Source organism: Fusarium musae, chromosome 11 (genome assembly GCF_019915245.1).
Source record: "Fusarium musae strain F31 chromosome 11, whole genome shotgun sequence".
NCBI classification, from domain to species: Eukaryota; Fungi; Ascomycota; class Sordariomycetes; order Hypocreales; family Nectriaceae; genus Fusarium; species Fusarium musae.
The window spans coordinates 1,874,034-1,900,084 of NC_058397.1; the positions used below are offsets into that span (position 1 = coordinate 1,874,034).

Here is a 26,051-nt window from a genome sequence, read left to right on the forward strand (position 1 = left end):
CTTCAACAGCAGAACTCGTCAAAATATGTATCGTATTATGTGCAGATCACTTTGGGGGCGGGACGTCTTTGGGGTTTCGTTCTGAATTACCCCGCGATGTCGAATCTCATCCGACCTAAAACCCTTGTAACCACTTTGACTTCTATTCGTCCGGCTATCCAATTAAAGCATCCATCATTATATAACAGCACAAGTCCATGAATGAAGGATAATAACCATTAGGTCATTGGCGGAAAATTGTGGGGTAGAGACTCCCTCTATCAACCAAGATTGTGAGCTCATAGCTGGCCCTTCAACCCGCGATTTAATAATCGAGCTGTCATTCAATACTGAAGTCCAAGCTCCTAGCACTCAACGCAGTGAAGCTTGGAGACCACTTAGTGGAAATGAGATGCTTTGGCGCTCTTGACAGGACTTATTCCGCTTGACTGTCTACTACTATATGAACCGTTCGCAGTACCAGGAGTTCTTACCAGAGGCTTCACTTTCATCTAGACATTGTTGTCAACTCTGGTCGCAATAGTACATCTATTTAGGATACGTGGCAAAGAGAAAGTTGTACGACTTAGATCGAAAAAGAACACTAATATATAACTATATACAGGCCAGTATGCGTCTCTGTAAGCTGAAACGAATATAGACGATGAATAAAAGACCCACGATTGACATCGCACCCGCATAATAAGCAGCAGGCCTAAATACTGAAAGACTGGTATCCCCACTGTCTGCAAGCGAGTAAATTCCCGAAGCAATAGGTGTACCCTAATATTCTGGTCAGTAAGGAGTGTTGAGAGGACATATCAGTGTGACATACGAAGAAGAATCCACAGAACCAAGTAGTCCAAACGATAGGCAAGATGCCGAGAGTATTCTCTGGTCCCATTGTGGCGCCGAGCATGGGGGGAACCAGACTGAAGAAAGCTCCACAGCCAATGCCGTTGAACACGAGGAAGACGGAGAAGATTCCGACCGAGGACGCCAATGGCCATATGACGAGCGAGCTGAGACCAATAAAGAGGAGACAGACAATCAAGCTGTTCAAAGGACCAAGCAAGTGGTCTGCGGTATAGCCTCCTAGAACCCGGCCAACGGTTGAAGCTAAATTCCAAGCCGCCAAGATGATAATGGCAATCTGATTAGAGTATCCCATGGATCGAGTGAAGATGGGGATGAAGTATGGTGGGATAAACAAGGGGAAGCACGACAAAGCTGTGCCAGCGATGATGAGGAGGAAGCGAGGTTCTCGGAAGCGATGCCTAATCACGGTCAACATGCTATGGAGATGACAAGATAATAGGGTGACTCACCACTGAAGCTTCAAGCCGGCACTCATGGATCCTTCGGGTTGCTGGATGAAGTATGAAGCTGGGATACAGACTCCCCATAGCATGAAACCAAGAATGCGGAACGTCCACGCGACATCGACTTGTTTCACGAGAAGATTCGTCGCGATACTCATGACAGCTGCACCAAGGCTGCCTCCGCCAAACACGATACCCATAGCCAGGCCACGGTGTCTCTTGAACCACCTCAGCGGAGCAGTCGAGCATGCCTAGCACCATTAGCATATTCCCATACCCTCCTTCATTTAAACTTACAAAGATGGATAATCCTCCTCCAATGCCAAATATCACACCATGGAAGACAAAAAGAGCTCCAACATGTTTTGTCGTCCAACTGGCAAGGAATTCACCCAGGCCCATCAAGACACCACCAGCTAGAGCAGTTTTCTGGTAACCAAGCTTTCGAACAGCGATGCCAGAGAGAATACTGAGCGATATCATGAATGATGTTGCGAGTGATCCGACGAACGTCAAGGTCGTCAGGTTTGTTCCGGTTACTTCGACGAGTCTGACTTGCATGATGCCCCAGGAGTAGATCACACCGAGGTAAACGAAGAGAGAACATGCTGCTGCTGCTACAGCTATCCACCCTTTAGGATTATCGAATTCGACCGCTGGTGGTGTTGGAGTGGATTCATTGTCGGGTTGTGAGATGTCCGTGTCGTTGCCTTTTTCGTTATCCGACGAGTTCGATGAGCTTGGCCACTCTGGACCTGTGCTATCTTTCGGTGCTGACATATTTAATCTCATTACACAAACAGCAAGAAAAGAAACAATGGTCTGTCAATGTTTAAAAAGTCAACTGTTCGAGAAAGTTCTCTGGTTAAATATCTGATCCGGCATCTGACCTCGGTTCTCACAATAGCGAAACCGACGACGAGAACCGACGCCCTGAACCTGTCAACCCATCTCAGTGGGTCGCAGCGTATGATACTGTTTGTCATGGGAATTCCATGACACAGCGACGGGCCGGAATCGATCGGCTCGTCGGTGTTCGGCAGGAAAAACTGTCTTTCCCGAGTTCCGATGGAGATGGTCGGTTTTCGGGTTTGATGTTTTATAAATGGACAGAGGAATTCTTTGAGTCTATTGCAAAACAATTTCAGTAAAAAGAAAAGAACATTCTCTTCAATCATTTAATTATAGAACTCGCTTTTCTTCTGCCTCAATTCTTCTCTATCAGACATGGCACCTTCAAAGATTGATGACTTCACTGAAGTCTCCACCTACCAACCATCCATGCCCGTCAAGCCCATACACCAAGAAGTGTATTTGATGCACAGATCTCTCGTCCAACATCCTTACATGGTCGAGTCCGCTCGTGGCGTTGAACTCAAGTTATCGACCGGCCAAACAATCATCGACGGTTGTGCCGGCGCAGCAGTTGCCCTCATCGGCCACGGCAACGACGAGGTCATCCAAGCGATCACCGACCAAGCTCGCAAAGTCAGCTACGTCCACACACAATCCTACACAACTGCACCAGCTGAAGAGCTCGCCAATGTTATACTAGAGGGTAATCCTTATGGCCTTGAAAAAGCTTTCTTTGTTGGCAGTGGCAGTGAGGCTGTTGAGTCTGCTCTGAAACTAGCCCGCCAGTATCACTATGAGAAGGGAGAGCTCGATAGAGTGCACATTGTGTCTAGACGCCAATGCTATCATGGAAACACGATGGCTACCATGTCTATCTCGACGAACAAAGCGCGCCGAGCTCCGTACCATGGGTTCTTGTATCCTCATGTCTCTCACGTCTCGCCTGCCTTCGCATATCACTACAAAGACGACTCCGAGACTGAAGAGCAATTCACAGCAAGGCTTCTGCTCGAACTTGAGGAAGAGTTTCTACGCGTTGGTCCCAAGAACGTCGCTGCTTTCATCGCAGAAACAGTCGTTGGCGCAACGACGGGTTGTGTCGCTGCGCCGGCCGGTTACTTCAAGGGCGTCAGGGCCATCTGCGATAAGTACGGCGTGATCATGATTCTTGATGAGATCATGTGCGGCGTTGGTCGAACAGGCACGTTTTTCGCTTTTGAGCAGGAGGGCGTAATACCTGACATCACCACCATCGCGAAAGGTCTTGGTGGTGGTTATGCTGCCATTGCTGGAGTTCTTATCCACAAGAAGGTCGTTGATGTCCTCAGACAAGGCTCGGCTGCTTTCAACCACGGGCATACATATCAAGCTCATCCAATTTCATGCGCTGCTGCATTAGCGGTGCAGAAAGTGCTACGCCGCGAGAACTTGGTTGAGCGATGTCGCAACATGGGTCTTGTCTTGGAGAGGCTGCTTCGAGATGAGCTGAAGGACTGCAAGTGTGTTGGTGATATTCGAGGTCGAGGCCTTTTCTGGGGCGTTGAGTTCCTCAAAGATGCGACGTCTAAGAAGCCTTTTGATCCTTCGGCTAAGTTTGGTTTGTTGGTGCAGCAGATTGCTTTTGAGAAGGGTGTTGCGTTGTATCCGGGCGGTGCGACGATTGATGGTGTTGATGGTGATCATATTCTGCTTGCGCCGCCTTTCACGATCACGGAAGATCAATTGGCTACTATTTGTCGGGTGTTGAAAGAGGCAGTAGTGGAAGCCGAGGCAATGATGCTATCTTCATAGAAAGGCTTATCCCGAATTGTCTATTTAGAGATGTGATGTTAAAAAATAGCTAGACTATACACTGGATAGAATAATAAATATTTTTTATAGTTCCTAAAATTTATTTTATCCTAGACCTAGCTTAATTATGACTACAAATTGCTTATAACTTGCTTCATATCATATTAGCTTTATGCTGTAGCCATTGGTCAGTCATCGTGGTATCGATGTCTAAGTTGTGGGCTAGAAGTGTTATTTGCAGTTGAGACTTGTGGCTGAGAGCTTATTCCGGTAGAGAGAACCTAGCTTATAACTTGCTTAGAAATTGAACTATTAATGTTATATACTTGTCAAAAGCCTTTTAAAACAGAACCCCACTGTCTATTGAATACATTGTAGTTAATATCTTCTGTTAATTACTCAGCATTACATTTTGATCCCTTCTTCTATTCCCGCCGAGCCGCTTTTAAGAACGCTATAACTGCTGGATGGTGATATTTCTCTGCAAGCTTTTCTGCTGTGCTGCCAAGGACGGTGGTAGCCATTATGTCGGCACCGTAGTCTACAAGTAGCTTAACAACATCTAGGTGGCCCTGTTGCGCGGCTGCATTTAAGGGTGTTCGGTTTCTTGGTCCCAGCATATCAACATCCTCCCGCCCTTCTTGCAAACGCTTTTGCGCTTCGGCTATAGACCCGGTTTCGCAGGCATTGTAAAGAGAGTGTATTGGTGGCCTAAACGATGGAAATGATGGAGGTAGTGTAAAGCCTGCCTCAAAGAGACAGGCAATTAGGTCCTTGTCCGTCAGACGGTTGAGCTTTGATGGAAGCCATTTCCGAGCCTTCTCGCGTATACCAGGGTCGACGGTGAGCATATTCTTGAGAACTGCGGGTTCAATAGCACCGACAAGAAGACGGCGTAAAAGCTAGTGTCTAATGCAGTGACAGCAGCGTCTTGTAGGCCCCTGATAAGATTGGTGTTTGCTTCTCTCGTCTGTGATCTCGTTCCCATCGTCATAGTTCTCTGGCTCTGCATAAGATACCAGACGAGCTTGGGGAACGGTTGCGTGATAGGCTGGTTAATGTATTTTTCTTGGACAACAGGGACGACGGTACGAAAGTACTCCTTTAGGATGCTTACGTGCTTGAACCTGGCAATCTCAACGAGCCATCTGGACAGACTGTCGAGCGTAGGGGTATATGACAGAAGCTGTGCTCCTTCACCGGGCTCTCGCATCCCTAGTAGTGGAATAACTTGGCTAGAGGGAGAGTCAACGCTTTTCTCTAAACACGGAACTGCCCCGGCGTGCAGCAAGGTGACCGTGATGTCGTGGTGGTGGAGCCGCACGGCGCATTCCAGCGGCGTCGTGCCTTGCTCGGTATACTTGATGGCATCGGCACCAGCTGATAGAAGGACTTCGATACTCAACTCCCCCAGATCAATCACAAAGATGCACTACTCTACCCTCATCACCGCTGCTCTGTCAGCTGTCAGTGTTGCTGCTGCCCCTAACAACAAGCTGCCCTGCCGCAGCCTTGACCAGTGCAGCCTGGTCAACATCCCCTCAAAGTCCCTCTGCGGTCTGACCGGCTACCGCCAGAACCCGGACGCCAAGAGCTATGACAGCGTCCACAACTTCCAGCTCACCCTCGACGGCTGCATCAAGGCCTGTGGCACCACCAAGCCTGATTGCAAGTCTGTCACGTACGACGATATCAACGGCATCTGCTACTTCTCCAAGTACGACCTCAAGACCGTCAACGTCAAGTCCCAGGCCACTGGCTACAAGTTCTACGACGCTGGCTGCGGCTTTGCCGCTTCTGCTGGTGGTGCTATCTGCGGTCGCAAGGGCTGGCGCCAGAACTCGGCTGCTACCAGCTACGACAGCGTTCACAACAACAAGCTCGATCTCAAGAACTGCGTCGCTGCTTGCGGTACCACCAAGCCTGACTGCAAGACTGTTGCTTACGACAGTGTCAACGGCATCTGCTACTTCTTCAAGTATGATGCTACAACCATCAACCCCGCTGACGCTGGCAGTGGCTTCGCCTGGTATGATGCTCGCTGCCTCGACTGCCCCGCCGCCAACTAAGCTGCTTTGACGCTGTAATGGGGTGCATTATTGTCTGGGGACAGTTCTCTCGCGCAGAAAAGGATGACTCCTTTGGTGGAGCCTCTCGGCTATTCGGAGATCACACTACTTGTATATACTTTGTCCATTATATAAACTTCATCAAAGACATATGATACATTTATGTAACTATCTAGTCATGACCATATTACTACCAAATATCCTGCATTGAGTTTTTAACCTTATTCGGTTAAGAAATACTTACTTCCAATGTAATTCTTTCGATAAGCCCCGTGATTTCTGAATACGAGTTAGTCAGTATCCGAACTATTATCTTCATAGACCTCAAGCACATTGACACGCTACACTATCCCGAACCTGGTTCTCTCGTTTCTCGAGATCGCTATCTAATAGCTGCAGCTTGGGTTGTAGTAGCTAATAAGCTGGTGAAAGTTTGGAGTGGATACAGCGTTGGAAAGCCACGTCTCGTCTAGAAACGGTTGGACTACAAGCCCGAAGGAGATCAGTGACCAAAGTGTCCTATCTGACTACGGTGAGAGGTCAACAGGATTTGAGAATGATAGAACAGCTGGGCAGACCTGGGGAAGATCTTGCAAGGGCCAATGCACTTGGTATCAGTCTCTGGCCGAAAAGCAAACTGGAATACAACCATATCCTCACTCAATTGAGACAGCATGGCGATACAAAGACAGCCTCTCTTCAAGGCTCGTATCCTATATCAAAAACCGACTTGAATGCCTCAGGGCTAGCCTTTTGGACAATATCGTCCATGTGGACAACAGGAACCTGCTTGCTCATTCTCACCAGCTCGTCATGAAGACGCATCAACTGCGAAGAGCTTGTGAACTTCTATAATGTCATGGGACGCCTGGATGAGTGCTTTCAAAGGCAAGATTTGAAAAGGAAATCAGCACAATGAATCTTTAGACAGTTCGATGGTTTCATCAAATTACTTCAGTCCAATACACAACCAACCAAAACATTAGTCTTGAGTCCAACAGAAAGTATGTATCATTTACCCCTACATGCACTCAAGCTTAAAGGAGAACCAGCCATTTTACCAAGGCAGTAGAAGAAGGGGCTATAATTCTTCATTATCACGGGCATATTAGGTACAAGTCAGGCTCTGCTACAAGGTAAGAGCTCGAGAACACCTTTCTCCAGACAATGAACTTCATTCATCTTCCACCGGAAGTCATTAGTAGCTAATATATATAAGGAGCTATTCCACCAGTCCAACAAGATAAAAACTCCATATATAACTTCCAGAAACAAGGATATAACAATTTGAACCACTCAATTACAAGGTTAGGTTAAGGTTGGCTTAATGTCCACAGGTTTCATCTATATCAAGTCAGTACCTCAATATCTTAACAGAGGATTCTAATATGACTTACGCAAACTCCCACTTGGCCAAGAATTCTCGTGCAGGCAAAGTCGCCACAGCACTGTGCGGTCGGTACATGGCAGAGCAATCCTGTTGCAACGCACTTCTTGTCGGCGACGCATCTAGAGCCTACTCCAGGTGTCATCTTGCAAGTATAGCCTTTACAACAATCGTTGTCCATGATGCATAGTCCTGCATCCTTTTCACATGTAAATGCCAAGGCAGCCGCGACCGCAAGGTATAGAGTCGAGAGAAAAGCTGAGGCTTTCATTTTCTTAAATTGGGAGACGATGGAGTTGGGATTTTGGTAAAGGCTGACAAGGTTGGAAATTGATGATGATGGGGTTTGGAGGGACTCTTGTGCCTGGACTTGGAGAGTATTTGTAGGTTGATCGGTCAATGAGCATTTGTAGGTTGATCGGTCAATGAGAAGATATGTGAATCTGCCCTGTGGCGCTTCAATATCATTATATTGAGGCCGACGTAGAGCCGTGCCGTTCTATGGTGAGACATCCGCATCGGGCTACCCCTTGCTTCGCCTGTCTAGGGGTCCTACAAACAATACTGTTGTTATCTTGCCCTTCCAGTCCTGATGTGAAACATTTATTTTCTGATCCCTTAATCATACACTGCAGTATGGCATTAGCAAGATAAGTTGTTAAAAAGGTTATAAAACATCTAGATATCCCTTATCTTTAGAGCAAGAAGGGTTATATATTAGATGCTAATTAATAAATGTTTCATTGCTAATGCCTAAGGTCTTCAAATTCAATCCCCTTCTTTGAAGTCTGCTAAGGAGTAGTCAATCTCAGTAATGTCTGAGTAGGTAGCAACGGCACTTGATAGGTAGCAACGGCACTTAATAGGTAGCAACGGCACTTAATAGGTAGCAACGGCACTTAATACACTGGCTGCTCTCTCAGTACGTGACAGCAGCGCTATGGCGCGTTGCTGAGCGTTACTGTCTACTTTTTGAGTGTTATGGGAATGCCCCTAGATCAGTTCTAACGATGAAAGTAGGATATAGTGCGTTGGGTTGTATTCAAGATTGATAGCCGAGAGATTGCACTTGATAAATGCGGTACTGGGGTTTGCGGGGCAAAGACAAGTTTACTTGACAGAGTCTATGAGCGTATCGAATCTATTTTAACTCTGCATAGGCATCCAGAGCCTCATGCAACTTCCCAAATGTCCCATCATGCCATCCCGCAATCTGAGCCCACTCATCCTCAGGCAGCGTAGCATGCAACATCCTCAACCACGCACCAACAATCATATCCGCATAACTTACCCTCTCCCCCAGCAAAAACGGGCCACTCTCATCCCTCATAAACAACCTCTTGAGGTTACCTAGCATCTCCTTCAAAGACTGCATCACCTTATGCCTCGCCTCACCAACTAGCGCAAAGTCGTCCCACTGTTTCACCCCCGCACGTCGCACAAACTCCGCCTTGCTCTCCTCCTCACTCGCTGGATCAAACGGCATGCCCTGAACGCCTAGTTGAACATGCGCTGTGAATGCCGCGTCGATGTTGAGGTTGAACTTGGCGTACTCGGGGTTTTCCTTGTCGCGCCATTCGGAGAGTGGGACGAGGATGTAGGGATGCTCAAAGTCAAAGTCGAGCGTCTGAGTGGGGAAGAGATCGCCTCCACCAGAGCTTGGGTAAGTTTTCTGTAGATAAATAGCGATGTCGAAGGAGTCGCCGACTACAGAACCAGTTGAGGGATCTTCAATGATGGGCAGCGTGTAAAAGTCTTTGCCGTCGTTGAATTTACGACAGGCGGGGACCTTGAGGCCAGTGCGCACTTTGGTGATGTCGGGGAGAGCTACCCATGATGTAGAGTACGGGACATTTTTGTAGTTGAGGGCGAATCTAGTCTTCCATGGGTTTGGGGAGAAGACGTTCTTTTCCACTGGCGGGCGGGCGGCGATGTCGTAGAAGGTGATATTCTTTGACCCGGACATGATTGATAGTGCCGATGTTGGAGTGATGCTGTTGTTGTTGTTGACAGCTCCAAGATGGGTCGCGATACGAAAATTGATACGTGGCTCGTTAATGATTGGCTTGTTACCATGTTCCACAAAAACCTCCGTGACAAGTCGCCCGATTGGGAGTTGAGATGATTCAATCACTGCTCATAAATGCAACAAACAGTAATTCTGCCTTCATCAATTCCATTCACTGAGGAATGCTTTGTTCGTTTTACTCAGTGCTTGGAGAAGTGGCTGCCTCCAGCCCTACAGGGTGGATCCACCAATACTTCAACGATTTCGAGGTTCACAATAATTCTCTGACCGTGACTGGGTGGCTACCTCTAACCTAAAGTTCCTGACATCTACTCCGTAGCCAAGGAAACATTATCTTACCTATGATAAACTATATCTAAGCGCAAATTATATGCCGTCCACCGAGTTTGGTGCTGAGTAATAACTGGAGTCAAATCCCGCGCTCTCATTCGTCAGTCCGTAAAAAAGCACACATTGGTATAGGGTCAAGGCGCAGGCCAAGGCAAACCCCAATGCCGAACAACCGGCCTGAACAATTATTCGCTTGCCAAGCACAATGCCTCATGAGCTTGACGGTGAATTGGCCCACGGACGCCACGGTCTTTTATCCGCTTATGTAACGGCGAGTCCGTGATATTGAGAGATTAACAATGAGCCTATGTCTTGGCTGGATGATATAAAACCTGAACGCCGTAGACTGTGTTCTACATGGACTCAACTTTATCTTCATTTTTTGTATGTTTCGAAATGTTTGTTAAACCAACCGAGAAGTTCCCGCTTGCCAGATATAGAGCTGGCGGCGGACATCCAACCGGCCAACGCAACGGAATCGAGGAGAATCTAGAAGAGTCCTTCTTCCGCCATTTCACCCAATTATTCAACAAATATGCCGGACCCAATGGTACATGGCATCGAGACCAGATCGGTCTTTTCATGCATCACATCCAAGTCGAAAACCCAGAAGGTCTGGCTAGTTACCTCGTCGATCAAGATGAGTTAAGTCTACCTGAACTCATCAAGTATCTCACCTCACCGTGCGGCAACATTCTCGAAATGGCTGCTCCTCAAGATTTGACATGGCCGTTGAACAATTACTTTATCAGCTCGAGCCATAACACTTATCTTACTGGGAACCAGCTTTCCAGCGACTCGAGCACTGAAGCGTATAAAGACGCGTTGCTACGGGGATGTCGCTGTATTGAGATTGATGTCTGGGATGGTAAAGAGCAGTGGAAGCCGGGATTCGGCTCAGATGATGAAGAGAGAGAAGTGAAGGATACTACTCGGGAAGCTGCGCCTAGAAAGATGGGCTTTGCAGATCGAGCTATCATCAAGATTGGACGCTGGGCCATGAATAAGTTTGATCCTGTTGATCCTGACGGCAAAACGATCGATGACAGACTTTTGGATGTTATCGACGCGGAGCCAAGAGTTCTTCATGGCTTCACTCTCACGAAAGAGGTTCTCTTCCGAGACGTCTGCCAGACCGTCAAAGAGTATGCTTTCACCACGTCTGATCTCCCACTTATCGTCAGTCTGGAAGTCCACTGCTCCCCCCTCCAACAAGGCTCAATGGTCAACATCATGGAGGAGGTCTGGGCAGACTATCTCCTCCCTGCACCTGAATTTGACTCAGATAGTCTGCCATCTCCTCACGAGCTGAGGAACAAGATTCTCATCAAGGTGAAATATGTTCCCGAGGACGGCAAGAAGGGCAAGGACATGCCTGATAGTACGGATGATGAGAGCATGCTTGAGGTTGTTGTGGAGGGAGACGAGAAGAAGGTCAAGAAAGTCAAGCCGCCAAAGATCATCCCGCGCCTGAGCCGTCTTGGTATTCATACCCGAGGAATTAGCTTCAAGTCCCTTGACGAGCCTGAGGCTTCGATGCCGAATCATATCTTCTCACTCTCAGAGAACGCCGCATTTGCGATTCAGAGACGCATGCCAAAGGCGCTCTTCTCACACAACAGACAGTTTCTCATGCGGACGTATCCTCATGGTATGCGGTTTGACTCGTCCAACTATGACCCTGTCATTTTCTGGCGCGCTGGTGTTCAGGTCGTAGCGCTCAACTGGCAATCATGGGACCTAGGTATGGTGCTCAATGAGGGTATGTTCATGGGCTCAGATGGATATGTACTTAAGCCAGAGGGATATCGTCATGACCCAAGCGAGCAACAGAGCATCGAGGAGTCTCACATTCCTAGCAAGACATTGGAGAGAGTGGCCATAACTATCATCGCAGCACAGAACCTCCCCTTACTCAACCGCCACGATGATCCTGCAAAGTTTATTCCTTACGTCAAAATTGGTCTACACACAGAACCCGATGCAATCTCAGCTATGGTCGATGAGAATGCTACGGCTGAGCAGGTCAAGCAAGTTGGATACAGCGGCGAAACTGGGAAAAGCAAAGGAACCAGTCCGGACTTTGGAGGTGAGACGGTTGAGTTCCTCAATGTCGGGGGAGTTGTTCCGGAATTGGCTTTCCTTTCATTCCGGGTCATGAATGACGTTCCTGGACCTGATGTAATGGCTGCTTGGGCTTGTGTTCGTTTGGACAGGCTGAGGCTTGGATATCGCTTTTTGAGGGTGCTGGATAAGGAGGGTATGCCGAGTAAGGGTATATTGTTGATGAAGAGTGAGATCAGGGAAGCCTTGTAGCTACAACGCCGACAGAAAGAGAGCTTTCGGCATACCGTAATATTAGATAAATTTTTAGTTCTTTCTAAGAATTATTCTACGGTAGATATAAAGGTGGCGGGGGTTCGAAATAAGCTCCAAGCACCCGTAGAGTAAATGCTACGATTCGTCAAAAATGCTATATACTTCCCTGCCCTCATTGCTGCCTACCATCATGTTTTATCACGGAAACTTGGTGATCCCGATGAAGATATAAGTTGCGAAACACCGCTTAGTCATTTTTCGTGGCGAATCAACCCCTAGCATCCTTGCTTTGGGTTATTAACCTTATCAATGTCAGGCAATCGTGTAGATTAGGAAGTCGAGCTGATCTGATAAGCTGATGGACCCTTGCTTTTTGGGCTTCGGGGAGCCGAGATGCCGCGGGTTGCCGCGGGTTGCCGCGGGGTCCCGTTAGCTCACAACTGGACCATTCAACGCAACGAAAAGGTCACCATCATGTCGATCAGCGTACGAGAATGAACGAGTTTCCACGTAGCGAAAGCGAAAGTCGTTTGCTGAACGAGACCTTAATGAGGGCTTTGTTCGGATCAATAGTACTCCGTAAATGTCGCTGAAACATGACAGCGTGGATTATCTCAGGGCTAAGGCGAGGGTAGGCTTCAGCAACGAATCTTGACAAGGGTTAGCTCCAATGCTCAGGTCATTCGATTTATGCATTGATGGACGTACGTACTCCGTAATCCGTATTACCTGTGTGAAACCAGAAGCGTCCGTGTCTGCCTCGCGTATTTATAGCTGACGCAGAGTAAGACGGGCTCATCCGTACATCCAGCCCCAACTGGCAAACGAGCCACACAACGAGCATTATTCGTATCCCCCAAATTACACCTACCCCAGGAAAGGAATAGTTCCCACTCGAAACGACCAACGAATGCCGTTTCTGCCGCTGCCCTGCCTGATTCAGGGGACGCGCCCGCGGGTGACGATCACAGAAGAAATGGCTCGGGTCATCACTGTCACTCTCCTTTAGCACGTGGCGGTCGTTTCGCAACATCATACGGTATCCGCAGCCGCCAATCACACCCGAGTCGAGAACAAAAAAGCCTCGAGGCTGAGTTGGCGCGCACGCAGGGATGCTCGATGACGACGCGCCTTTTTTATGTACCGGCCGTTGCCCACTTCAATGAATTTAAGATTTAATTTGTTATATAAGGCGGGCGAAGGTGAAAAAGGAGTTATTTTTTAGTGTTTTTCACATGAAACTTTGCGCACACGACGTATAAATACAGCAAAAGGACCCCTGATTTTTTCATCAACGCTTGTGGAGCCGGGGAATGTTTTTTGGACAATGGCGCTGCAAAATATCATTCAACATTTGCGCGCGCGCTTTGGGAAATACGAACGACTTTACGATGAGGAGCACATTGAGTCCGAATCACCATCTTACAAACGATGCGTCCCCAAGCGATTTGGATTTCCGAGATTCAGGAAGCTCACAGTCTATCTCGTCCTCATCAACCTCATTATTCTCGGCTTCTTAATTCATTCCATCCGCCCGCTCATCACCCTTCTCATACGGAATAACGAACTTTTCGCAATTAATTTCTCTGTCGACCACGCAGCACCGCCAGATGTTTTTCAAAGACCAGGTGGGAAGAAGATACCGAGGATTTTACACCAGACTGCGCCGAATAGCTCGATTCCGGAAATTTGGGCAGCGTCGCAGCGGAGTTGCCAAGAAGCATATTCTGAGTATGAATATAAGCTTTGGACTGATGAAGGCGCGAGGGAGTTTCTGAAGGAGGAGTTTCCGTGGTATCTCGACACTTGGGATAACTATCCTTTTCCGATTCAGCGCGCAGATGCGATTCGGTATTTTGTGCTGTATCACTTTGGTGGGATTTACATGGATATGGACACTTATTGCAACTCGTCGTTTCCCGTGGATCAGATCGAATCACTACCTGGAAAAGAGCATGCGCTTTTCAAATCGACATTACCGACTGGTATCACGAATGATTTTCTTATCTCGACAGCAAGACACCCAGCTTTCGCATCAGCTGTATCAAGACTGGCGAGCTTTCATCAAACAACTCGACTCTGGGCTCGTCTTCAACCCTACGCAGCAATCATGCTATCAACAGGTCCTCTCTTTTTAACACTGGCGGTGCAGCAATATCTACTCGGCCAGCCTATTCTCCCATCACCAAGCATACACATCATGGACCCCTCGATGCTAGACGCATACATGGCAGATCTCGAAACAGCAACATGGCATCAGAACGACGCGCAGGTGCTCAAGTGGCTCGGCGACAGACCATGGACATGGTTCAGTCTAGGAATCATTGGAGTCATCGCGGGCATATACACATTTAACTGCGTGCTCTCACGAACTTTCACGACACTTTACCGTAAATTATTATAATAACATGAGCGATTTGCTTTTTTCTCAAAGACAATAAAATCAAAAATTTCAATCGACCTGGCTAGAACGGGCACATAATTTCATCCCCACTGCTCATTTGGTCGACAAGCTCACTGGTAATTTACTTCGGATAAGCGGCACGAATTACGTGGTCACGGCTTCGCTCCTGTAATTTTCGGCTAGTTCCAGAGACAGAAATAACCGAAAACTCAAACGCGCCCGAGAGAAAATACGGGATGACCAATCAAATCGTGAGGCGCAGACGAGGAAGCTGATGAATGGATTCGGTCTAGATCACGTCGTCAGTTGACAGCCACGTACGTGGCTTAGCTGCACAACGACAGCCCCCTTTACATTGCATATGTATTTTGTAGGAGCATGACCGTCAGATGCATGACCATGGGGCTTCTGTAGAGTTTCAACCAATGTGTTAGAATATTGCGGCTTTTCATGCGCGGGCCCCGCGGGGTTGTATTGCATAAAATTGGAAGTTTAAATTGAGTTCGGGGCGTTACCAGCGACTTGGGTCAACTAACCTTGTTGCCTGACGGTATCACGTTTGTGGCGCAAGACTTGGGTCGCGGATCTCAGCGAGTACTTCCGTAGTGTGAAAGAGATGACGGGCTGTTTACTATAGTAATGAGGTGTTGAGTATCAGGTTTGCGGAGAAAAGGACCTTTTCCCGCTCGCTATTCCCGGCTTGCTCAGCCCCATTGAGGGTTCTGGATGTTTTCTTACCAGAACACTGGTACCTGGTTCGGAAGAGTTGTCAAAGTGACATGCCAAGATATTCGACAGTTGGCTTATTCAGATGAGTAGGCATGAAAAGCGGCGAGACTGGTTTTTGAGTGTATTCATTTCTCAGCCCTGAGCTGTTTCAACAGATATTCATCAGGGGAAGTCAATCGATAACCACGGGATGTTGTGAGATCGTAGGCCGCCACATAATATGCACCAACTCCTCGGTATTTTTCACTTTTTGTATTTGGCAGCAATTCTGGTCGTGATGTGCTATATGTGTTGGTTCATCATATCGTTACATCATCCTTCACTGCTTCGTGGCTTTACCCAGGTCTGCCTCCGTTCTTTCTACCAAAACATCAAAGATCCTCTGTACATGCTCCTCTCGAACCCTCTCAACACCTGTACACACACGAATCGCAAACTTGTCATTGACAACCGTGCTAGTAAGATAGAACTCCCCAGTTCTGTTAACCCATTCATAAAGCTCTTCCGTTCGGGCGTTGATCTCCGCTTCATCAGCCCCCTTGACTCGGAAAGTGACCAGGCCAAACCGCGCAGAGGTGAAGATGGTGAATAGATCAGGTCGACTTGCCAGCTTGCTCTGAAGAGATTCGCCAAGCGTAACTCCATTTCGAATGTGCGCTTGCAAACCTCGGATGCCAAAGCTACGAAGAACGAACCATAGCTTCAGAGAGCGGAAGCGACGTCCAAGAGGGATTTGCCAATCGCGATAATCAGTGACCAGTTCATTATCGGAAAACTGGTTACGCAAGTACGGCGGCTTGATGCTGAGAGATTGGATAAGCCAGGCTCGGGATCGGACCCAAACAGCAGAGCAATCAAACGTAGTGAGCATCCACTTATGCGGGTTGAAGTTGAAAGAGTGAAAGTCGGCCATCGGTGTAGTCAACGGCTGATTCTCCTCGAGAAGAAGTGCAGATCCTGCATACGCAGCATCGACGTGGACCCAGATATCCCTCTCTGTTCCAGCGGTAGGAGACAGCGCCTCAACGATACCGGCAAAGTCATCCACTGCACAGACATCAGTCGTGCCCATCGTAGCAGTTAGGTAAAAAGGCTCCAGCCCACGAGCCCGCAACTCATCTACCGTCTTGGCGACAGCACGGCCAGTCATGGAGAATCCGTCCTCTTCAGTGACAGGAATAGCGATGAAGCGGACACCGAGGATCTGAGCTGCTTTCTTGGTACTCGAGTGAGATCCAGAACTTCCCAACGCGACGAGTTTGCTACGTACGTTCCAGACGGCATCTTCATCCATGTCCTTCGTGACAGCAGCGAGATACTTATCGCGAGCAGCGCACATGACAGTGAGGATAGCCTCGCTAGCACTACCGTGAATAACACCACCGCCATGGGTACTTCCGCCGCTCAGATAGCATTCCGGGAGACCGAGAGCTTTGGCGAGCCAATCCATGACGATTGTTTCCAGCTCTGTGACCGCTGGGCTGCAGATCCAGTTGAAATGGGCGCCGTTGAAGGTATTAGAGTACATTTCAGCCAGGGCAGCAGGATAGCTGCTGGAACAAGGGAAAAAGGCCATGAATCGGGGGTTGGCCCAGTGAGTTATTCCGGGGAGGATTTTGGACTCGATGTCTGCGTGGATATCTCTCCAGGACTCGCCCTCGAGGGGGGCTGATGATGGGAGGAGAGGGCGGAGATAGCCTGGCTTGACGTCGGGTACGACGCGCTGAGAGGAGACATTGTCGTAATAGTCAGTGACTGGTATTGGTTAACATCAGGCCATTGATTCAGTTTTGAAGACCTACTCTCGTCAATGGCTGTACGAGCTGCCTCACGAAACTCTGCGGAGTCCATTGTGTCTATATGAGTCTCTGACCAAAGTGTTATCTTGAAATTAAATGTCAAGCAGCCGTTATGTCTGTTGGGTGTTGTATTTATATATCATCCAACAGAGCCTTCAGAAATCGCGCTTGTTTCCGACATTCAAAGGTGGGGGAGCATGTCGTCCAGTCACCGTATGGAAATTCCGCTTCAGGAAAAGTCTATTTGATCAGTCTCCCCAGATAATGATCGCCACATTTGTGATGGACAGCCAGTCTCCGCCCTTCCTTTGACAAGACGTGACCCCACCTCGGAACCATCTTGCTGAGGCGTTCCGCGTTCCGAGTCAATGTAGGGTATTTTGATGGAGTTTCAATGATAGACCAATTAAAGTCGTTTCACATAGTGCTTTGTATCCTGCACGATGAAACGTGTTATCCAGATTATATTCTCCTCGTTCCTTTTTGCCGTTTTCGGATTGTTTGCATGTAAATGACTACAGCAGTTCAGCTCCGAAGGTCAACCTCGGAATACCCGTGAGCTATCACAAGAAGATCGCAGCAGCTATACGCGGAACATTCTTTGTCGACCAATTCAGATACCATTGATCTTTTGCTAGTTGTCCATAACGCTCAACTCGGGGTCCGGGGTATGATAGTTAACCATGGTCGCCTTGACTTTGTTGCTCAGTGGCAAATACATGAAGTTCGGATTGTGTTAAAAGGAGTAACAGAGCCAGCATTTGGAAAATTGAATTAAATTTAAAGTTCATCTAAGCTATCATTAAAGACCTCCATCCATCTAGCAACTACTTCAGCTTGGCCATGACTTGAACAAGATAGGCTATAATTATGCCATGGTCGTGGACAGTACGAATGAGTTCAAACAAGACAGAACTTAGAGAAGAGCAACGGCAGCGGCGCCAATGGCACCGACGAAACCAGCGATCCTGCCGGACAGGCTTGCAGCTCCGTTGACAACAACAGCAGGCTCCGAGGACTTGGCAGGCTTGGAACCCTCAGTACTAGCAGGCTTGGAGGTCTCCATGCCAGTGTGCTTGCCAGTGGCAGAAGCCATGGTAGTATGGGCAGCGCAAGCGGTGGGCTCAACGAGGGAACCATCGGGACCGTCGTAGGGGTTGTACCCAAGGCACTCAGCCCACTCCGCGGCGCAAGTGGCGTGGTTGGCATCAGGGGCGACGTTGCAGGCGTCGTGGGCCTTGTTGCACTTCTCGAGGCAATCGCCAGCATGAGCAGATGCAGTAGCAGTTGCGCTGTGGGCGCTGGTAGACTTGCCAGAGTGAGAGCAAGCAGTAGGCTCGACAAGAGAACCGTCAGGGCCATCATAAGGGTTGTAGCCCAAGCACTCAGCCCACTCAGCAGCGCAAGTAGCATGGTTCGCATCAGGAGCTACATTGCAAGCATCATGAGCCTTGTTGCACTTCTCAAGGCAGTCACCAGCCTTAGCAGTCTCAGTAGCAGTAGGCTTGGCGGAGTGAGAGCAGGCAGTAGGCTCAACATAGGTAGCACCGCCATAAGGGTTGTAGCCAATACACTCGGCATACTCAGCAGCGCAAGTGGCGTGGTTGGCGTCAGGCGCAGTGTTGCACTTGTCGTGAGCAGCGTTACATTTCGCAAGGCACGCGTCGGTGGAGGAGGGCAGAGCGGGGATGGAGTCAGTGGCGGTTGGGTAGATGGGAGATGAGAAGGCCGTGTCGGACGCAGCAGCTGGTGAAGCGCTTGACAGCTGGGCAGCGCTGAGCATGAGCCCGAAGACGACGGAACGAGTGTTGGAAACCATTTTGATGGAGAAACGATTGTGTTTGATGCAGAAGATTGTGACGAGAGCGAAGGGAAGTAGGGTTACAAAGGTCGTTGGTATTTATCAAAGAACGCGCCGTGTCTTGTTATTAGTGCCTCTCGTGTAGCTAATTTAAAATGACTTCTGTGCCATCACAATTCCTCCCCCGCATTCTACTCAGTCACGAAGGTCCTTTTGTCGTATTAGATTCTATACGAAGTCGCTAGGCAAGACACATTCCTTTAGCTCAAGGAGACGAGAGATCTAGCCAATCGCGGGGCAAGAATAACAAAGGGAGGACCGTAGGCTTTGTGGCGTTAGCCACTAATATGCAGTGTCTCAGGAACGCCCAGCCAAGTGCCGTGATCTCCATGGAGGACGAGGATCAATTACGCCGAGATAAATCCTGAGAATGGAGGGATGTCTTGTCTTGCACTTCCCAGTTGCACTCATAATAGTACACCGGAGAATTGTAAACCCAATTTCCAGCTTGAGAAAGATTAGTAGTGAATAAACAAAAGTTAAACTACAACAAGATATCTGACACAGTTATGAGCTTAATTCTCAAGCAGGTCATCCCTCAGGCAAACGTAACTTTCATTCCAATTATAGATCATCCAACGAGTCACGTTGATTGTCAAACGCATGCCAGTTGATGATAGGGCGAATAAGTGTCAGTCTGGAACATAGGGCTAGTTTAGACATGCCGACTTCCGAACCGAGGCAACCGAATCATAAACGCCCAAGCGCAATACGAACTGTTGTAACAAAGGAATGACCAGGAGATCAATACCGTTCAGGGGAATTGTCCAAAGGCTATGCCGGCTATATATCGTGAATCACGGCAATTTAGCTTTACACTTATTTGTTAGTGTAGTAGGCAAACTATTAATAGTTGGTAGACCTGTTGGAAGAGATGGTGTCATTCCACGGGACCGGTTTTATGGCGGGAGGGATACAGCATAATAGTCCCGCCAGATGTAATCTTATCTCTACATGAAGTCGTATTGGCATTTTTCAAGAGTTTAAACACGAGTGACTTCCTATGCAGCCCTCTCAAAGTCATCTCTAACACGCTTTGACAGTTCTTCATCTGCCAACACCCGAATCGCAGTCATCGCAAGTCCCCTTGTGCAATTCATAGCTGCTTTGTGAGCACCCTCCTCCCCAGCACATGTAGCAAAATCTGGATGGTGTATAGATACATCTGGGGTAGTAGGGATAGCAAATCCACCATGGAAGCCCGGAACATGGTAAGAAACATTGCCCATGTCCGTTGAAGCGGGCACATTTTCTTGGGGTTTTATCTTCAGCCCTAGCTTGGTCATTTCCTCGACGTATGTGTTAGAAAGGGTGTTGTTGATCAAGAGGTCATTGTATAATGGTGCTCTATGTTTTATCGTCAGCAGTGCAGTGGGAGATGTAAATAGTATAACTCACGTTTCGTATTCGACCTTGCAATTTGCTGCTGCAGCTCCTGCTTCAAAGCAGGCCTGTACTCGCTTGACGAGATTTTGACATCCTGCCAGTGTGGGACTGCGAATGCACCAGTTCATTCGAGTGTACTGAGGGATAATGTTGGGAACTGTCCCGCCATCTTCGAATACACCGTGCACCCTCTCATCTGGTCTGATCTGCTGTCGTAACATGGAGACGTTAACATAGGCACCAACAGCAGCGTCCAACGCGTTGATCCCATTCCACGGTTCTGCACCTGCATGTGATGCTCGGCCCTTGAAGATGACCTTGGTCTTGTACGCCGCAATGCTTCTCGTCCCAGCTATCCCATCATACACCAGCCCATCAGAGCATGGTCCGGAGGTCATTGGGTGCGACATCAAAGCTGCCGCGATATCATGGGGAGGATCAAACGCCCCAGCCTCGAGGAGCATGATCTTACCACCGCCACCTTCTTCAGCAGGCGTCCCAATGATGCGCAAGCGCCCAGGAAGCTTGGTAGTCTGCAGAGCACGAGCGGTGCTGACAAACGCCGCGAGAGAGGATGTAGCGATGAGGTTATGCCCGCAGCCATGGCCAATGCCTGGGAGTGCATCGTATTCAGCGCAAAAGACGACTTGGCGACCCCCAGAGCCGAATGTCGCTTCAAAAGCTGTGTCAAGGCCCCATGCGTGACGAGTGACTTGGAAGCCGTGATGTTCAAGGAAGTCGGTCAGTTTGTCGTGTGCAAAGACTTCTTGGTATGCGAGTTCGGGATGGGAGTGGATGCTGAGGTTGACTTCTTGGAAGGCGGAATTGAGGGAGTCTAGTGTTGAAGCGATGATTGTGCTGCACTGGTCGATGATGTCTGCCTTCTCGAGAGGTACTGCATCGTGATGTGTTGGCGCCAGCCGGCCAGGGGAGGAAGCCGAATCAATCACCAGCATTTTGTCTGGGGGGATATAAGTATGGTCCAAGCTACAGGACACTGTTGGTGCCTCCCACGATCATGCATTGTTATATACTACTCTCAACTTTTGTTCCGAGGAGTCTTGATTACCTCTATGCGATCCTGGTAAATCCAGGGCCTTACCAATACGCCGATATCGCCAAACTACCAAGCCACTGAGAGTAACCCCCGCTGTTATCATGTTAGCGGAGGGGGATCTCCAGACTTGGGGTAAATAGCCAAACCCCTTCTGGACGTGTAGCCGACGAAAGATAGCGGGCTCCACTGAAATTGCCGACCAGTCTCATAAGTACTCTGTAAGAATCTCCTCACTCTGCAACTTTAATCACACATCCCCTTCCCTGTCCATTCATCATCTCTCGTTAGATATTGCTTGTTTGGCCATAACCATCGGCTGTCGGCTATCACGCCAAGAGCAGAAATGATAATGTCATCATCTCCCCCCAATGCAACGGCACTAGGTCGATCAGCTCCGAGATCGCGGAGCGGCTGCTGGACATGTCGAACCAAGAAGGTCAAATGCGACGAGATACGTCCTGTTTGCCGACGATGCGTACGCCTCAAGCTCAGCTGCGACTATGCACCCCGGCTCCGCACCTTTCCTAAGGGGTCTCCAGCTGGAACGTTTGTCCACTCAAGCCTCGACTTCTCCCGTGTTAAGCCAACACCGCGAGGAGACGTATTAAATCAGTCTTCTTATGGCAGTCCTCGGCCTCAAAGTGAGGAGATATCCCCCTCGTTGAGCACAACTTTCCAATGGGGCACATACGGGATGGATCTCGGCAGTGAAGAGATCGAAGCGATACAGTACTTTCGGGAGTCGTTCTCGCCGCTGTACATCATGAAGAAGCCACAGTACTCTGCATTTGCGATCATGTTACGCCTCGCCACACATGACCCTCTCGTACTACATATGATCCTTGCGATTGGAGGTTGTGGCATTGATTACAGGCACCAATGGCATGAGAGACAGTTTTGTGTATCGGCGGAAGATAGCCCCTCGAAATACCGAACTCTTGGGCTGAAGCACTATTCCGAGGCATTGCGAGAACTACACACTATTCTAGGCGATAGCGAAACAGCCGAATCTGCCAATCTCGATTCACTGACGAGTGGGCTGGTCCTCATGATTATGTACGAACAGCTCCATGGCGATACCAGATGCGAGGGCCTGGCCAGCCATCTAAACGGAGCAGCCCTTATCTTCAAGCATCACTACGCTGATATCCTACAACAAGCCAGAGATACAAGTCAGTCAGTACCTTTAATGAAGGCAACTCAATCAGGAAGTCCTCGGCTTCTATCTCAATTCTGCGCTCGGCTGATAACAAGAATCTGCGGAATGGACGCCACCGCAGCGTCTTTTGGGCTCGGCGGGCAAGTCACTAGGGTGCTCTACAGGACCTTACCAGAAAGTGACGATGAGAACAGTTTGCCGACGGGTCCAATCAAGAGACTGTCCAGTCTCCACGCTTATTCTGGACCGCTTTATCGTTTGGTCTGGGGTGACGATTACCCCACAGTAGAGCTTGTGGACGATCTAGAGAACCAGCAGGTCTTTGAACTTCTGGAAGCTAGTGTTCAGCTAAGGTATCTTATATCCGAAATGACGAGTCTTCAGCGTGTTGGTGGTTCAGCACTAGCTGAAGCTTCCAGGAAGGTTGAGAAAGCGATTCACGAGATAAGCGAGAGCTACAAGAACATCCTTGACTTTGCGTCAAGGCTCACTTCAGCGACTGATAACTCTCACTCCATGGTCCCGACCATACGCTGGGTAGTATCTATATACTACACCGAGGTCCTGGACTTTCTCCGCATTGCCAGGACCATAAACTCTCCGCTAGAGCTAGAAATTGATAACGGCAAAACAATCCGTCACATCATGAATCTCGCTTTTCAGGCCTATCGACATGGGGGAGACGCGGCTATGGTTCGGATTGCTCGTCCGCTATTCATGGTGGCTTTAGAGACTGATGAAGAACTCCATGTTTCGTGGATACTTGAGAGATTCAAGGGTTCGGCACAGTTTAGCGAGCATTTTGCACGTGCGGGTGATTTTCTGGAAAGGGTTTCGAAGATGAGACCGGAGTTGAGGACGAGTATCGATTTACGGACTGCGTTCTCGAATCAGGCTACTTCGATATGCTTGTGCTTGATGTAAGGGCAATTAAAAAGGGACACTTAAGCTTTCTTATTCGCAATTACCGTAATTGCAGAGACGCTTGTGGTATTGATCTCCTTCAGCATGCGTCTGCACACCTGCGCTCTTATCACTGAATCAGGAATTGGGCTATCTGTGAACGCAGGATGTACTCGTTATCGTGAACCTGATTGATCTCATGCTAGTCCGCTACTCCCTCCCGTCTTATCTCCCGCTCATAGTACCCCCTCCCTGTCTATGGGGAGGATGGCCGCTATCGGAACCCACCGGCCTCGTTCCGCGGATCCTCCCCCATTTCCCTCTGAAGTCTAGTAATAGAAATCTATCAACAAGGTAATGATACTCTAGATCTACCATCGGCTACCCCGCACTTTCTCGTCGGCTATCAGAACCAATGTGGCTAGTTCATCCCATCTTCCCAAGCCGTGGTCTAGCTCAGGTAGTATTCGCTTGGTTCTGTTGTCAATGGCTTCTCCCTGCTTTATCAACGCCAGATCAGTCCTAGATAAGCCCAGTATGGAGCACTTAAGAAGGCTCTCTTCCCCCTTTCCGTTCTACATCGTTGAACAAGCCATCGACATCAAACCACCTCATTACTAAGTCTTGCTTCTACGCTGGGCAATCAATCTCCAACATGGCCATCAAAGACGCCTCAGAGACCGACGACATCAAGCTCGAAGACAGGGAGCTTGACAAAACAGACATTGTCTCAGTTGCCAATGGAGTTATCCTCGGTCGTGATCTAACACCAGAGGAGGATCGAAGAATCCTGCGGAAAGCAGATCTTCAGTATGCACCCATAGCTGACAAAAGTAATCGTGAAGTTACTAACAACTGAACAGTCTGCTTCCTATCATGGCATTTGCCTACCTCTTCCAGTTCCTAGACAAGACTGCACTCAGCTATACAGCCATACTCGGACTCCGCGAAGATCTCCACCTCAAGGGAGAAGAATATGGCTGGGCATCTGCAATCTACTACTTTGGGTACCTCGTCGCAACGTACCCCATCGCCGGTGTATTACTCGTTCGATACCCCATTGCAAAGGTCATCGCTATTACCATGTAAGTCTCACCCTAGTCAACGCTACAAACCTCTGACTGTCACTTAGGTTCATCTGGGGAGCTATTCTAATGTTCACGGCTCTTTGCCACAACGCCAAAGATCTCCTTGCCACTCGTTTCTTTCTCGGCATAGCTGAGACGGCGATCGCCCCAGGTCTTTCTATGATTGTGGCGATGTGGTACAAAAGATCAGAGCAGCCTTTACGGCAAGGTGCTTGGTTCCTCGGAAACACATCTGCAGGTATTCTTGGTGGCCTTGTCAGTTATGGCTTTGGTGAAATCAACACATTCTCCCCTTGGAAGGTAAGTGTTCTATATCATGGGGCTAGCTTCTTATGCTGACTTCTTCGAGGCCATCTTCATCTGCTTTGGGGCTTTGACGATAGCTGTTTCTATCATGGTCCTACTCTTTCTCCCCGATACGCCCGCGAATGCCCGTTTCTTGACCAAAGATGAGAGAGCTCAAGCGGTTGCTAGAGTCGAGACGAACATGACTGGTATCAAGAATGACAAGTGGAAGAGAGAGCAGGTTATGGAGGCACTCAGCGACCCAAATGCCTGGCTTCTCACAGTCGCTTATCTCGCTACGATTATCCCTAATAATGGACTTCTTACAGTAAGTCATGCACTTACGTATTTGTATCTGGTGACTCACAGCTTTACAGTTCAACACCATTGTTATTCAGGGTCTTGGCTTTTCTGTCCTAAAGACGCTCCTTATTAATATCCTACCGTCTGTATTTCAGTTGGTCTTTGTTCTCATATCAGTCATTGGAAGCACTTATCTTCCAAACACTCGACTGCTGTTCATGACTTTCAATGTCGTTGTTAGTATCGTTGGGGCTGTCATGGTGCGTGAGGTTGACCCAGCGCATAAGTGGACTCGCGTCATGGGCTGTGCTCTTGCAGTCGCCTTTACTGCCAATTTCCCTATGACCATGGCTATGGTATCAAGTAATTTTGCTGGCTTTACTAAGAAGACTACAGTTAGTGCTATGGTATGTTACTCCCCGTCACATTTGTCCCTCCCCTCAGTACGCCAACTTGATTCAGGTCTTTATCGCATATTGTGCTGGAAATATCATCGGTCCCCATCTGTTCTTCCCTTCCGAGGCTCCTGGCTATAAGTCGGGATTCTTAGCTGTTATGATCTGCCTGGCAGTTTCTGCTGTTCTCTGCATTGCCCTGCGGTTCTATCTCATATGGGAGAACAAGAAGCGGGACGAAGCGGGAGATGCTATAGAGGTACCAGTGGAAGGGATTAATCTTAGCGACAAGACAGATAGAGAGATCCCTCAGTTCCGCTATATCTATTAGTTGGACTCTAGACTATAGGCAGAATCATATAAATGTAATATGTCCAAGCCAGCTAAAAGGGATGCCAATCTGTTATATGTTGATGGAATTTCCGTTCCTGGATGAGCTGTTTGGTCAGACATCTTTTAGTAATAATTGTTTTCTGCAGTCAGATATGATAGCTTGGTTATCGGAGCTATTGGGTTTAGTGCTAAGCACTACTGCAGACGAAGAGAATCAAGAGATGTGATATGATAACTGGCTGGTGGCTTGCGCCATAAAAGAGGTCAG

The 26,051-nt window shown here is 48.5% G+C and overlaps 10 protein-coding genes across 10 annotated transcripts; 5 read left to right on the plus strand and 5 right to left on the minus strand.

Annotated features, from left to right (window-relative positions):
- Window positions 1–1,303: 1,303 nt before the first annotated feature.
- On the minus strand, window positions 1,304–2,081 carry J7337_013744 (uncharacterized protein; the record flags this gene model as incomplete). The annotated part of the gene is made up of 2 exons (XM_044831220.1): window positions 1,304–1,552; window positions 1,599–2,081. The coding sequence occupies 2 exons, from the start codon at window positions 2,079–2,081 to the stop codon at window positions 1,304–1,306; spliced, it is 732 nt and encodes a 243-aa protein (XP_044674495.1).
- Window positions 2,082–2,528: 447 nt separating this feature from the next.
- J7337_013745 (uncharacterized protein) lies at window positions 2,529–3,947 on the plus strand (the record flags this gene model as incomplete). Its single annotated transcript, XM_044831221.1, is given in 2 exon segments — window positions 2,529–2,611; window positions 2,627–3,947. The coding sequence occupies 2 exon segments, from the start codon at window positions 2,529–2,531 to the stop codon at window positions 3,945–3,947; spliced, it is 1,404 nt and encodes a 467-aa protein (XP_044674496.1).
- A 1,427-nt stretch (window positions 3,948–5,374) lies between these two features.
- On the plus strand, window positions 5,375–6,016 carry J7337_013746 (uncharacterized protein; the record flags this gene model as incomplete). The annotated part of the gene is made up of 1 exon (XM_044831222.1): window positions 5,375–6,016. The coding sequence occupies one exon, from the start codon at window positions 5,375–5,377 to the stop codon at window positions 6,014–6,016; it is 642 nt and encodes a 213-aa protein (XP_044674497.1).
- A 2,528-nt stretch (window positions 6,017–8,544) lies between these two features.
- On the minus strand, window positions 8,545–9,369 carry J7337_013747 (uncharacterized protein; the record flags this gene model as incomplete). The annotated part of the gene is made up of 1 exon (XM_044831223.1): window positions 8,545–9,369. One exon carries the CDS (start codon window positions 9,367–9,369, stop codon window positions 8,545–8,547), a length of 825 nt encoding a protein of 274 aa, XP_044674498.1.
- A 789-nt stretch (window positions 9,370–10,158) lies between these two features.
- On the plus strand, window positions 10,159–12,078 carry J7337_013748 (uncharacterized protein; the record flags this gene model as incomplete). The annotated part of the gene is made up of 1 exon (XM_044831224.1): window positions 10,159–12,078. One exon carries the CDS (start codon window positions 10,159–10,161, stop codon window positions 12,076–12,078), a length of 1,920 nt encoding a protein of 639 aa, XP_044674499.1.
- A 3,455-nt stretch (window positions 12,079–15,533) lies between these two features.
- Window positions 15,534–17,065, minus strand: J7337_013749 (uncharacterized protein; the record flags this gene model as incomplete). The annotated part of the gene is made up of 2 exons (XM_044831225.1): window positions 15,534–16,969; window positions 17,017–17,065. 2 exons carry the CDS (start codon window positions 17,063–17,065, stop codon window positions 15,534–15,536), a joined length of 1,485 nt encoding a protein of 494 aa, XP_044674500.1.
- An 864-nt stretch (window positions 17,066–17,929) lies between these two features.
- Window positions 17,930–18,832, minus strand: J7337_013750 (uncharacterized protein; the record flags this gene model as incomplete). The annotated part of the gene is made up of 1 exon (XM_044831226.1): window positions 17,930–18,832. One exon carries the CDS (start codon window positions 18,830–18,832, stop codon window positions 17,930–17,932), a length of 903 nt encoding a protein of 300 aa, XP_044674501.1.
- A 1,043-nt stretch (window positions 18,833–19,875) lies between these two features.
- Window positions 19,876–21,216, minus strand: J7337_013751 (uncharacterized protein; the record flags this gene model as incomplete). The annotated part of the gene is made up of 2 exons (XM_044831227.1): window positions 19,876–20,221; window positions 20,273–21,216. 2 exons carry the CDS (start codon window positions 21,214–21,216, stop codon window positions 19,876–19,878), a joined length of 1,290 nt encoding a protein of 429 aa, XP_044674502.1.
- A 450-nt stretch (window positions 21,217–21,666) lies between these two features.
- J7337_013752 (uncharacterized protein) lies at window positions 21,667–23,400 on the plus strand (the record flags this gene model as incomplete). The annotated part of the gene is made up of 1 exon (XM_044831228.1): window positions 21,667–23,400. The coding sequence occupies one exon, from the start codon at window positions 21,667–21,669 to the stop codon at window positions 23,398–23,400; it is 1,734 nt and encodes a 577-aa protein (XP_044674503.1).
- Window positions 23,401–24,034: 634 nt separating this feature from the next.
- On the plus strand, window positions 24,035–25,781 carry J7337_013753 (uncharacterized protein; the record flags this gene model as incomplete). Its single annotated transcript, XM_044831229.1, has 6 exons — window positions 24,035–24,189; window positions 24,243–24,464; window positions 24,512–24,767; window positions 24,817–25,080; window positions 25,130–25,462; window positions 25,518–25,781. The coding sequence occupies 6 exons, from the start codon at window positions 24,035–24,037 to the stop codon at window positions 25,779–25,781; spliced, it is 1,494 nt and encodes a 497-aa protein (XP_044674504.1).
- Window positions 25,782–26,051: the final 270 nt, after the last annotated feature.